A 13,990-nucleotide genomic window follows, 5' to 3' on the forward strand; every position below is an offset into this window, starting at 1 on the left:
AGACTCCCTTAATATTTTGGTCTTTAACTTTTTTATTTCTTAATCAACTATTTTTCAAAGTTTTATTTGAAAGCTTAACGAAAAGTTCAGAAATGGAATTTGGACCCCAAAAGGGTGGGAAGAAAAGGAAGGCATATCATGTCAGCAACGGTGTAATTTCCTAGCTGGATTGCAAAACAAACTTACAAAACAAAAGGTAGGGAGGGGCGGAGCTAGAAGTCCGAGTACGAATTCGGCCGAACCATTAGTTTTTGCTTAAACTAATTTAATTGTATTAAAATATTCATTAAATATGTACAAATATTAAATTTAGAACCAAATTATTAGTACTTAAAGTCGTTATTCCAAAATCTTGAACACATAAAATTGAAATTCTGACTTTGCCTCACGGTAGGAAAGGTGATGGACAATACTTTTGTTTTATGTATAAATCAAATTTTTAGCCGAAAAAATATGATTCGAAAATTGAATGCTCTTAGTTTTACGACAAAGAAGCAAATATATAAATTTAAACTTTTCCCCTTAAAATGATGTATCAAATGTTGTAGGTAGAAAAATATACTTCACTCCCTAAATAATAAGTGTTGTATAAAATGCAAAATACTAACAACAATAACATATTCAGTATTATCTCATACCGTGTGGTCTGGAGAGGGTAGTGTGTACGCAGACCTTACCCTTACCTTGTGAGAATAGAGAGGTTGTTTTCAATAGACCCTCGGCTCAAGAAAGTATAAACACCACATTAATGAAAATATAGACAAGGAGGGACAATACCAAAAAGCCATATAAAAACAGAATAAAAATAACAAGACAGTAATGTGATCAACAATGAAAGAAACAACAGTTATTCATAAAAACCTACTACCAACAGAAAGCAAGACTGCGTGCCAATACTACTGTTATGAAAACTTTAGACTACTTACTCTATTACCCTAATCCTCGACCTTCATACCTTCCTATCAAGGGCCATGTCCTCGGTCAGCTGAAGTTGCGCCATGTCTTTCTTAATCACCTCTCCCCACCTCTTCTTTGCCCTACCTCTCTCTCTCTCCGTAGGCCCTCCAATGTCAACCTCTCACACATCCTCACATGGGCGTCTGCGCTCCTCCCCCTCATATGACCAAACCACCTAAGTCGCGCTTCCCGCATCTTGTCCTCAATAGGGGCCACACCCACCTTGTCGTGAATAACCTTATTTCTGATCCTATCTAACATGGTGTGATCACACATCCATCTCAGCATCCTCATCTCTGCTACCTTCATCGTTGGTCTATACAACATCGTTGGTCTGATCACTACTCTATAGAACTTATTCTTAAATTTCGGTAGCACCTTCTTGTCACACAAAACACCGGAAGAGAGTCTCCATTTCATCCATCCTGCCCCAATACGATGTGTGACATCTTCAACAATCTCCTCATCCCCCTGAATAATAGACCCAAGGTACTTAAAACTCCCTCTCCTAGGGATGACCTGCGAGTCTAGTCTCACTTCCCCTTCCCCTCCTTGAGTCTTGCCACTAAACTTACACTCCAAGTATTCTGTCTTGCTCCTGCTCAACTTGAAACCTTTAGATTCGAGGGTCTGCCTCCATACCTCTAATTGTGCGTTCACACCATCTCGCGTCTTATCAATCAATATAATATCATCTGCAAATAGCATGTACCACGTCACCTCCCCTTTGATGTGTCGTGTCAGTACGTTCATTACCAGAGCAAACAAAAAGGGCTGAGTGCCGACCCCTGATGCAACCCCATCATAACCGAAAAATGGTCTGAGTCCCCATACACCGTCCTCATTCGGGTTTTTACTCCATCATACATGTCTTTAATCAACCTAACGTAGGCAACAAGTACACCTCTAGCCTCCAAACATCTCCACAAAACCTCCATCGGGACTTTATCATATGCTTTTTTTAAGTCGATGAACACCATATGCAAGTCCTTCTTTCTTTTCCTATACTGCTCCGTCAATCTCCTAACAAGGTGGATGACTTCTGTAATGAACACCCGACATAAACTCAAACTGGTTCTCGAAAATAGACACACTTCTCCTCACCCTTAGTTCTACCACTCTCTCCCAAACTTTCATAGTACAGTTAAGCAGCTTGATACCCTGATAGTTATTGCAATTTTGGATATCACCCTTGTTCTTGTATACAATAACCATCGCGCTCCACCTCCACTCTTCGAGCATCTTTTTCGTTGTAAACATGACATTAAATAACCTAGTGAGCCACTCCAAGCCTTCCTTGCCCGTACTCTTCCAAAACTTCACCTGGATTTCATCTGGCCCGGTCGCTTTGTCCCTACTCATCTTACGCATAACCTCCTCAACTTTATCAATTATAATCCGCCTACAATACTCAAGGTCACAATGACTCTCGGAGAGTTCCAAATCACTCAGTACAAAATACTAAGTATAACATAAAAACAAAAAACGGGGAGTTCAACATTTTGACGAAAGACAATTATTTAGAAATTGAAAAGAATTAATAAAGTCAATTGAATCGAAGATCAATGGACCAAATTGAATGGTAAGTCATGTCATCTGGAGTTTTCTAGTCCACACATTTTTGGCTCGAGTAAACAAATTGGTAATCAATCGGACCACAAATTTTACGATTTCATAATCAAGAATAGTACACAAAATTAACCTAGCCGATTTATAAACTCTAAAGTAACCATTTCTCAAATGCTCTCATCATCGTATATATAGTAGTGTCATATCACTCTATCAAATTATGCAATCAATTCTGACATATTTCCTAATTTCATGAGAAAGACAAGTTTTTGTTTTGTTTCCTAATAAATAAAACATTGCTTATGATGGTTCTCCTTATATTTTAAGATTAATTACTGATTGTCCTCCTTTTAGAATTTAGAATTGTATATTCCTTTAATATGCGAATCCTTGTTGGTATGGTGATGAGATTAGAGAATTGTTAATCTTATCACAAACCATTTTGCGACACTTATCCAATAAAATTAGATGGGCGGGCCAAAGTGATGTTACCAAATAATTAGATAAACAACTTTAGGACATTGTTTCTTTGATTTTTATTACTTTATGACGGCGAGACATCCAAAAGTGTAGCGATGAAGTTGATTGAGAACTATGATGTCTCAGTTTCATATCCCAGCGGTTTCTTCCAATTTTTTCACGCCTAGATAGATAGAATTAAGTGGTACTCGTTGTTGGTAATAGGAGCCAGGTAGATATCTCGTAAAATTAGTCAAAGTACATACAAGTTGATCCAGATGCCACGACTATATATAAAAAAAAAACTTTATGATGGGGCAGAATGTTGTCATATTGTTGGCTGGCTTTTGGTGTTTCTTCGGCCTGCCAGATAAGTTTATCTGGAATACACACATAAAAGCACAGAAAATAATGGCCCAAGTCCACAAACAAATGATAGGTAACATGTGGTACTTGTTATTTATGAGATTTTGGATGATCATTAGCATATTTATCTCATCTCTCTCACTTACTCTGTTTTTAAGTTCAAAGCAATGGATGGAAAGTTAGTTCCAACAAGGTTCCATCTCATTCCACTAGGTGCACCATATTTACCAAATAGGGGTACGAATTTTATTGAGTTCAAATGAAACAGTGCATATAAAACAAACAAACAACAACAAAATTAATGAAATTTCACAAGTGGGTCTACGGGAAGATAATTCGTATGCAAACCTTACCCCCTGCCATAAGAAAGTAGAGAGGTTATTTCTGATAAACACTCGGCTCAAAAACAGATGAAAAGAAAGAATAGCAACAAGCATTAACGACAAAATACTAAGAATACAATACACGTAAAATTAAATACAGTTTATTGGACTTGTGAAATAAACTAGGGGGTTACACCCTCAGTAAAAAATTTCATAGACCAAACAATAATTTTCCTGTAAATTTCATCTATAGTAGATATCGAAGGTAATGCACCGTCCAAATAGCTAAGCAATAGATAATTTAGTAATAAAATAACTAACCGCCCAATATTGGTTTGAATGACCTGTAATGACTCATTTATTCCTTTTATCTATTAGACTCCAAATACGTACAGATCATTCATCTCCGTTCCTGATTTATAAATAAACATCCAATTCTTCTAGAATTATTTAATTTAATGTTTGATGTTGATTTATCAGCCTATTCACTTTATTTGAGACCTTAATCTATACTTACCTTGGTCTTAAATAATTGTATGGCTTGGAAGACTACCACGTGTCCGGATAGGGATGTATATAACGGCTGCAAAAGTAGTATAGGATCATCTTATAGGGTTTCTCAAGCAAATAATACAAATGGGTAAATCTTGATTTTCCTTTTCCACTTCTGGTTAATTAAATTAGTTGCGCGACACAATATAAAAAATTAGAGTTGCAATCTAATAGTTGCAACATAATTCTTAGTATATAGTATTAGTTTCATAGTGCATTGGCGATGATCATAATCAGGGTCTTCGGCCAGAACCGCACGTGCACGTGGCACTGTTATTCTGAGGCTACCAATTTTCCTTGATAGTTACACGAAAGATGAGTTAAGGTGAGCAGGAGACGACGTGGTTCATCAATGTGGTCCGAGTAATCTAAGATCGAGTTAGGTTTGGCATGGAGATTGACCACTAGTTAGATGCCCTAATGGACCTCGAAAATCAAGGGATTACCTCCGCATTCCAATGTTTGGTAAGTCCTCTTAGACTGGTCATTGATATGAGGAGGGAAGGTTGTGCTAAACTCACTTTGTTGTCCAAAGCCTAAACGTCCAAGAAGGTAATAATTATGGTATCTTATCTTTCTTATTTACTACATAATGCTTCTTATTTACTACTTCTAAGCCGAGAGTCTATTGGAAACAACTTCTCTATCCTCACAAAGTAGGGGTAAGGTCTGCGTACACACTACCCTCCTCAAACCCCACGGTGTGAGATAATACTGGGTATGTTATTGTTGTTAGTTGCTTCTTATTTACTACATAATGCTAGTTCTGGAAAATTTTAATTAGACCCTAATTAGTGATTAATACTTACCATTGATGATCATATAGATGCTTCTTGGTGTAGTAAAGCGAAGAGAGACTTTACAAGAGATGACATTTATCCACTTAAAATTCAGCTCAACATTCACGAAACATATTTGGGCGACCAAGTTTAATTACTTGCTGAAAGTTTGATTAAACGAGTGCCACAATATGATAAAAATGGCTCATCAATTGAGAGTTGCAAGATTTGTTTAAGAACATTAATTGAAAGAAAGCAACTTTAAAGCATTATTCTTATGCAAAACTAGTTGTATTAGCAATGCAAAGCTTCTGTTTCGATTGGAGAGTACCGCGGAAATAGCGCGGGCCGCAAGTACACCGAGTACACGTGATTGGGCCTCGAAAAGGGAACTTTATGTTTGACCTGGTTAGTGTCTGGGCCTCAACAAATATAGCTCAAGTAGTAGTTAATACGGATTATATCGGGATTTGTGGTGGTGGTGATGGTGGGATTTGTGTACGTGTGGGGTGGGATGTTGATATTTACTCTCTTCGTTCAAATTTTATTTTGTGTTGTGTTTATATAAAGATTTTTATATTAATAATAATGATTAATTATTGTATAACCTCACCTCATTAAATTACTCACCCATGATAATTGATATAATTTTATATAAATAACAAATGCGCATAAGATTACTAGTTATAGGGCATTCCTAGTTTCTCATGCGAGGTGTGTACAATGTAATATATTTGTTAACTACGTTTTGAAGAACACAATTTAAAATCTATTAAGAATTCCTATCAACGTTTCTCCTATGTTGATTCACTTTCCTTGATATCTTGAGAAAATGAAATTGAGTGAAAAGTACATTTTGCCTTGGATTCCCTTCTTCTTCTTCTTCTTCTTCTTCTTTAATTTCCTAGTGTTCCATCTTTCAGCTTTTCACTTCTACCAAGCAACTTAATAACCAAACAAAAGACAAAATTTTTGAGGTCCAAACATTTTGAGTATCAGAGGTAGATTCAGAATTTTGAGAAGATGGATATATTATTACGAATGGGTAGAAGCTGTCACTGTAGTCGCTGGGGGGTTAAGCCGCCTCTGTATCTAGTGTTGTGATTACATATAGATTTCTATAGTACTTAACAATAATTAATTATTATATAGTCTCACCTCATCAAATTATTCAACCATGATAAATTAATTTGCTTTTATATAAACATCTGATGCGCATAAGATTACTCTTTATAGGGCGTTCCTATTTTCTCATGCGAGGTGTGTACAGTGTAATATATCTGTTAACGACGTTTTGGAGAACACCTTTTAAAATTGTTGGCCTAAGTGAAGTTTGTTTTGATGATTGACAAAGGAACTCAAGCATGAACCAGGTCCATACACAGTATACATAGACACGGGCAGATTCAAGCACAAGCCTTGCACGTGAAGGAGATAAGCTTAAGTGATTATATCTGATATCTCCTGAACAAAAATATTGCATAAGTGTTAAGGAGAAGGACTCCTTACTCGAAGAGAACTCTATCCTAGATAAGGGAGGAGTTAGAAGTTGAAGATAACTAGAACTCTTCCACCAAGGAAGAGTAAAGCACTAGAGTTCTAGTTATTAATTTCATACTCTACTAACGCTATATATTGCAGGATGTTCTCATTTTACAGGTACGCACAAACGCTGAAGTTAAATGTGAGTTGAGAGCAAAATAGCAAGGCATTTTGCAAGTAATTCTTGTGTGATTCAAGTGTGCAAACCTGAAACTACACGAACCTGATAGAAGAACCAGTTTCAAGTGTCTGTCTTTTATTCTAGTTTCATTGTAGTAGGGCTTTTGAGTTGTACCTTTCAGCTTTATCTAGAAGTAATTGTATTAGGTACTCTGAGTATTGTATTCAAGTTATAGTTAACTTGAAGTTGTCGTAACAACTAGAGGCTGGTTGCCAGAAAGGGTTAGAGGTAATCCTTAGGTTTACAAAGAGTTTTGTAAATGCTGTTTTGGGCTCAATGATTTAGTGAAGTGTTGGAAAAATCTTACTGGGTAGTAGGTCGTAGTTTTTCACCTTTTGAGCCAGGTATTTTTCATGTAAAAATACTTGTGTTCTTTACTTTTTGCATTTATTATTCCGCAACAGTAGTATAAGGAACACATAGAAGAACCAGATCCTTCTATAGTCTGCATACGCAAAAATTGGACACCACACAAATCACCCTGCTTCTTGTGTGATATTGAATTACAAAACATCAATTGGTATCAGAGCAGGTTATCCTTGAAGAGGATAACATATTAGGAGAAGATAAAGATGAGTGCACCATCTAGAAATTGGGATGGACAATCCACTACTAGGCCACCACTCTTTAATGGCCAATACTACTATTGGTGGAAGAACAGAATGAGAGATCACATTCAAGAAGAGGACTCTGAGCTATGGGACATTGTCACTGATGGTCCACTGGCTACCTTGAAGAAAAATGCTGAAGGAGTAGATGTGTCAAAGACAAGAGCGGATTGCATTACTGTGGACTTAAAGAAGTAGGAGAGAAGAATACTAAAGCCAAGAAATATCTTATTTGTGGACTTGGTCTAGATGAGTACAACAGAATCCAAGGCTATGCCACTGCTAAGCAAATTTGGGACACACTGCAGGTGGCTCACGAAGGAACAACTCAGGTAAAGAGATCTAGAGGAACTCTACAATACTTTCAGTATGAGAACTTTGCTATGAAGGATGGAGAAACTATTCAGGAGATGTACATAAGATTCACTACACATACAAATGAGCTAAAATCTCTTGGAAGGATTATTCTTGAAGAAGAACGAGTCGAGAAGATACTTACTAGGGTTTGGCTTTAGAACTTGATTCTGCGCTCTTAAGCCTTAAAAATCTCATTTTACCCTCCTCGATTTGCGTGCGCAGTCCGGGCGTGTTTTCGAAAAATATTTATGTTGAAAATTTATGAAAATAAGAATTTTTACCTTAAAAAGTTGATTTTAGTTGACGTCGGTCAATATTTTTGGTAAATGGGCCCGAATCCATATTTTGACGTCGGTTTGGACTTTGGAAAATCTGGTTTTCTGCAGATTCTGGTATTCTGGCATGTCTTTCTTCGCGTTCGCGAAGGTACTCTTGCGAATGCGAAGAGTAAACTGGTGAGGTTGAAATTTCTTCTTCGCGAACGCGAAGTGATGGGGGATTTACCCTTCGCGAACGCGACCGGTTCATCGCGAACGCGAAATACTCGGGGACTTGAGGGAGGGTTGGTTGTTCCTTCACCGCGAACACGAGCAATATCTCGCGAACGCGAAGGCCAGGGGGAGTAACCATCACGAATGCGAGAAAGGTCTCGCGAACGTGAAGGCTTGGCGGCCTATACTCTTCGCGAATGCGACAGTGTTCTCGCGAACGCGATGAACACTGTCGCCCAACACTTAACTGAATCCAAGAACGAGAATAAGCCATTTTTCCAACTTTCATAAAAACAAACGGGCTAGAGGCATTTTTCAAGAGTTATTTTCTTCCCCAAAGTGTTGGTAAGTGATTCTAAACTATTTTCTTTCAATTACCCATTACATTTCATGAATTATCAACCTAAAATCTAGAGTTTTCATGGCAGAATTAGGGATTTTGGGTAGAAACTAGGGATTTCAAAACTTTGGGCATTTAGACCTCAATTTGAGGTCGGATTCCAAAGCCAATTATATATCAGGCTCGGGGGTGAATGGGTAAATATTTTGTTCCGAACATCGGGTTTTGACCAAGCGGACCGGGGGTCGATTTTTAACTTTTTGGAGGAAAATTTGGGAAATTTCATTTATGCAATATAATTGATTTCTTTAGCAATATTTGATATTATTGAGTCATTTTTGAATAGATACATGTGGTTTGGAGGTGAATTCTAGAGAAAAAGTTGTGATTGAGAATTAAGTGGCCTTTAGAGCAAGGTTAGTGTTGTGTCTAACTTTGACTTGAGGGAATTAGGAACCTCAGACTATTTGTTACGTGAAATTCATGTGAGCAGCGTATATGTGAGGTGACGAGTACTTATGCGCCGCCAATTTACCTGTTTTCCCTGTTTCTCATGTTTTTCTTATATTGTCTCTTTACTATGCCTAATTACTATGTGTTTATACTAGTGTTGTTAAATTGATTGTTCTTATCATGTTTACGAATTTTCTGGTGATAATCGAGTATTTATTTCAAAGTTGAGATTGATATTGTGGAACCAAATGTTGAAGTAAGGCTTGTACTTGTTATTCTATCTCCTTATTATTATTATTATTATTTATGCATTGCATTATGGTAAGGGAGAGTGTTAATGCACGAAGGGTGATGCCGTGCCATATTGTGAGTGTTAATGTACGAAGGGTGATGTCGTGCCATATTGTGAGTGTAAAAGCACGAATGGTGATGCCGTGCCATATTGTGAGTGTAAAAGCACGAAGGGTGATGTCGTGCCATATTGTGAGTGTTAATGCACGAAGGGTGATGTCGTTCCATGATATGAGAGTTAATGCATGAAGGGTGATGCCGTGCCGTTTCTATTGTTTTTATGGTGAGATTGAGAGTAAAATCACGAAGGGTGATCCCGTGCAAATTTCCTTTACTCTATTCGTTGTTTCTGTTGATTCATAGTTTATTAGTTGTTCCAGTTATCATTCTGCTGTAGTTCCTTATCTCGTATTTCCCCCCAGCATGTTTCCTCCTCCCAATATTTCCTGTCTAGCTCTTCATTACTGTTATTTGCATATACATTGTTAAATTGTACAGGTTGATTTGTAGGTGCCTTGCCTTAGCCTCATCACTACTTCGTCGAGGTTAGGCTCGACACTTACCAGTACATGGGATCGGTTGTACTGATACTGTACTCTGCACTTTCTGTGCAGATTTTGGTACCAGCTCGGGTTGATCAAGATTTTGCTATTGGACCGTTATCCGAAGACTCAAGGTAGATCTATCGGCATTCACAGACCTTGAAGTCCCCGTCTATATTTTCTGTTTTACTGTTTCTTTCATTTAGACAATTGTATTTCTTTCAAACTATTACTTGTAGTGACTCCGGATCCGGGTGGTAGAAATTAATGCAGTTTTTTATATTATTCCGCACTCACTATATTTCATCTTAGCTAATTATTGTTATTTACTTAATGGAATAAGGATTGGTTTAATGATTCTCTAAACGTTAGCTTGCCTTGCAAGTGAAATGTTAGACGCCATCACGGTCCCGACGGTGGAAAATTCTGGGTCGTGACAAGTTGGTATCAGAGCACTAGGTTACTTAGGTCTCATGATTCACGAGCAAGCTTAGTAGAGTCTGGAGGATCGGTACGGAGACGTATGTGCTTATCTTCCAGAGGCTATGAAGTTTAGGAACAAATTTCACTTCTATTCTCCTCTGTCGTGCGATGTTGTTTTCTCAATATTGATTGAACTCTTCTACTCTTATTCTCTCGTAGATGGAGAGAACACGTACCTCTTGCTTAGTTGAGCAGCAGCCAGAGCCTCCAGTGGCAGCTCCTATGCGGGGCAGAGGTCGAGGCCGTGCCAGAGGTCGAGGTAGGGGCAGGGCTCAGCCCAGAGCCCGAGCAGCAGCCCTAACAGTAGAGCCTCCGATAGAGCTTGACGAGGAGGTTCCAGGCCAGACTATTCCTTCCAGGACAGCTCAGGTTCCGGAGGGGTTCATTGCCACCCCAGTACTTCAAGACAATTTGGTCCGTTTGGTGGGCCTTATGGAGAGTGTGGCCCAGATTGGCACATTTTCCATGGCACCAGCCATCTCTCAGGCTGGAGGAGGGACCCAGACTCCCACTACTCCTGCTCCAGCACAGATAGCTCCCCAGTATCAGGCTCCAACAACTCATCTAGTCGGAGTAGTTTAGCCAGTTATTGCGCCACAGACCGGTGATGGGTTAGCTATGTCTTCTAGGGCTTTATAGAGATTGGATAGGTTTACCAAGCTCTTCTCGGTTCACTTCAGTGGTGCCCCTTCAGAGGGTCCCAGGAGTATCTCGACATCTATCATGAGGTTCTACGGAACATGCGTATAGTGGAGACCAATGGGGTTGATTTTGCTGCATTTCAGATGAGCGCCAAGAAATGGTGGAGATATTATTTGTTGGCCAGACCAGCTGGGACACCTGCTCTTACTTGGGACCAGTTCTCTCAGCTCTTCCTAGAGAAGTTTCTGCCTATCACATTGAGAGAGGAACGTCTCCATCAGTTCAAGCGTCTCCAGCAGGGCAGTATGACTGTTACTCAGTGTAAGACCCATTTTGTAGATTTGGCCCATCATGCTATTCTCCTGCTTCCCACCTAGAGAGAGAGAGAGGGCGTGGAGGTTTATTGACAGACTTGCTAAGGAGACTAGGAGTGAGATTTCTTTTCAGGCGGCTGCTAATGTCGCCAGACGAGTAGAGATGCTTCTTGCTCAGGGAGGTCAGGGGTCTGACAAGAGACCTCGTTACTCCTATGGATTTAGTGGAGCCTCATCTGGAGGCCGGGGTACTTATGGCAGAGGCCATCCTCCCAGGCCATTTCATTCAGTACTCTAGGCATCCCACGGTGCCTCAGGTGGTCATGTTCCTCATAAGCCTTATTCCGACCGGCTAGCCACTCTAGAGTTATCAGGGTGGTTACTCAGGTCGACAGGGTCATTTTTAGGGTCAGCAGTCATAATAAACGAGGTCATGTTATACTTATAGTTATCCGAGGAACATTGCTAGATTTTGTCCTTGGGCAACGGGCAGCTCACAGTATTAGAGTTCTCGTGCCATAGTTCCGGCACCAGTTGCTGCACCACCTGCTCAGCCAGCCAGAGGCAGGGGTCAGGCAGCCAGAGATAGAGGCCAGACTGTTAGAGGTGGAGGTCAGGCCGTTAGAGGTGGAGACCACCCAGTTAGAGGCCATCCTAGGGACGTAGTTCAGGGTGGTGGGGCCCAACCCCGATATTATGCTTTTTCAGCCAGGCCTGAGGCTGAGTCATCTGACGCTGTTATCACAGGTACTATTTCAGTTTGCAGTAGGGATGCTTCAGTTCTATTTGAACCGGGATCTACTTACTCCTATGTGTCATCCTATTTTGCTTCATATTTGGTTGGCCCCGTGATTCTTTGAGTGCTCCTGTGTATGTGTCCATGCCAGTGGGGGATGTTATTATTGTAGATCGTGTTTATCGTTCGTGTGTGGTCACCATTGGGAGTCTTGAGACTCGTGTAGATCTTCTACTTCTTGATATGGTTGATTTTGATGTCATACTTGGATATGGATTGGCTGTCACCTTATCATGCTATATTAGATTATCACGCCAAGACGGTGACCTTAGCCTTGCTGGGGTTGCCTCGATTAGAGTGGAGAGGGACTCTTGTCCATTCTACCAACAGGGTTATCTCTTATATGAAGGCTCGACATATGGTTGCGAATGGGTGTCTAGCTTACTTAGCTTATGTCCGCGATTCTAGTGCGGAGGTTCCTTCCATGGAGTCAGTGCCGGTTGTTTGTGAGTTTCCAGAGGTGTTTCTTGCAAATCTGCCGGGGATGCCACCTGACGAGGATATTGATTTCTGCATTGATTTGGCTTCTGGAACTCAGCCCATTTCCATTCCTCCATATCGCATGGCCCCACCAGAGTTGAAAGAATTGAAGGAACATTTGCAAGATTTTGCTTGATAAGGGCTTCATTAGACCTAGTGTATCGCCCTGGGGTGCACCTGTGTTGTTTGTGAAGAAGAAAGATGGATCGATGAGGATTTGTGTAGATTATCGATAGTTGAACAAAGTCACCATCAAGAACAAGTATCCATTGCCGATGATTGATGATTTATTTGATCAGCTTCAGGGTGCCCAGGTGTTTTCGAATATTGATTTGAGATCTGGCTACCATTAGTTGAGGATTAGGGCATCTGATGTCCCTAAGACAGCTTTTCGGACTCGGTATGGGCATTTTGAGTTTCTACTGATGTCATTTGGGCTGACAAATTCCCCAGCAGCGTTCATGGATTTGATGAACCGGGTGTTCAGACCCTACTTGGATTCCTTTGTGATTGTGTTTATTGATGATATCTTGGTCTACTCCTACAGCCGAGAGGAGCATGAGCAGCACCTTCAGATCGTTCTTCAGACTCTGAGAGACATCCAGTTATATGCTAAGTTCTCAAAATACGAGTTTTGGTTGAGTTTAGTTGCTTTCTTGGGTCACGTTGTATCAGCAGAGGGTATTCAAGTAGATCCTAAGAAGATTGAGGCACTTCAGAACTGGCCTAGACCCACTTCAGCTACGGAGATCAAGAGCTTCTTGGTGGGCTATTACCGTTGATTTGTGAAGGGGTTTTCATCCATAGCAGCCCCATTGAACAGGTTGACCCAAAAGGGTGCCCCGTTCAGGTGGTCAGACGAGTGTGAGGTGAGCTTCCAGAAGCTTAAGACAACTTGACTACGACACCGGTATTGGTGTTACCCATAGGTTCAGGATCTTATAAAGTATATTGTGACATATCTCGTATTGGTCTGGGTGCGGTATTGATGCACGGCGGCAAGGTTATTGCATATGTTTCGCAGCAACTGAAGGTTCACGAGAAGAATTACCCTATTCATGATCTAGAGCTGGCAGCCATTGTTCACGCACTGAAGATTTGGAGGCACTATCTTTATGACGTGCCATGTGAGGTATTCACGGATCATCGGAGCTTGCAGTATTTGTTCAAGTAGAAAGAACTCAATTTGAGGCAGAGGAGGTGGTTGGAGCTATTGAAAGACTATGATATCACCAGATTGTATCATCCCGGGAAGGCCAATGTGGTGGTCGATGCTTTGAGTAGAAAGTCAGCTAGTATGGGTAGCCCTGCTTATATTCCAGTTGGTGAGAGACCTCTTGCATTGGATGTTCATGCCTTGGCCAATCAGTTCATGAGGTTGGATGTTTCTGAGCCCAGCCGTGTTCTAGCTTATACAATTACTCGGTCTTCTTTGTTTGAGCGCATCAGAGATCGGCAGGATAAC

At 40.3% G+C, this 13,990-nt stretch overlaps 1 protein-coding gene across 1 annotated transcript; it reads left to right on the plus strand.

Moving 5' to 3' along the window:
* The first annotated feature begins 7,300 nt into the window (after positions 1–7,300).
* LOC142164084 (uncharacterized) lies at positions 7,301–7,851 on the plus strand. Its single transcript, XM_075221256.1, has 2 exons — positions 7,301–7,377; positions 7,479–7,851. The coding sequence occupies exons 1-2, from the start codon at positions 7,301–7,303 to the stop codon at positions 7,849–7,851; spliced, it is 450 nt and encodes a 149-aa protein (XP_075077357.1).
* The last annotated feature ends 6,139 nt before the right edge of the window (positions 7,852–13,990 follow it).

The sequence above is a fragment of the Nicotiana tabacum genome, chromosome 9, assembly GCF_000715075.1.
Source record: "Nicotiana tabacum cultivar K326 chromosome 9, ASM71507v2, whole genome shotgun sequence".
Taxonomy (NCBI): domain Eukaryota; kingdom Viridiplantae; phylum Streptophyta; class Magnoliopsida; order Solanales; family Solanaceae; genus Nicotiana; species Nicotiana tabacum.

Bases quoted from the DNA above. Each gene is read 5' to 3' on its own strand.
- LOC142164084 (XM_075221256.1), top strand. From the start codon at position 7,301: ATGAGTGCACCATCTAGAAATTGGGATGGACAATCCACTACTAGGCCA. The intron at 7,378-7,478 runs GTGGAAGAACAG...AAAATGCTGAAG, and splicing joins AATGGCCAATACTACTATTG to GAGTAGATGTGTCAAAGACA.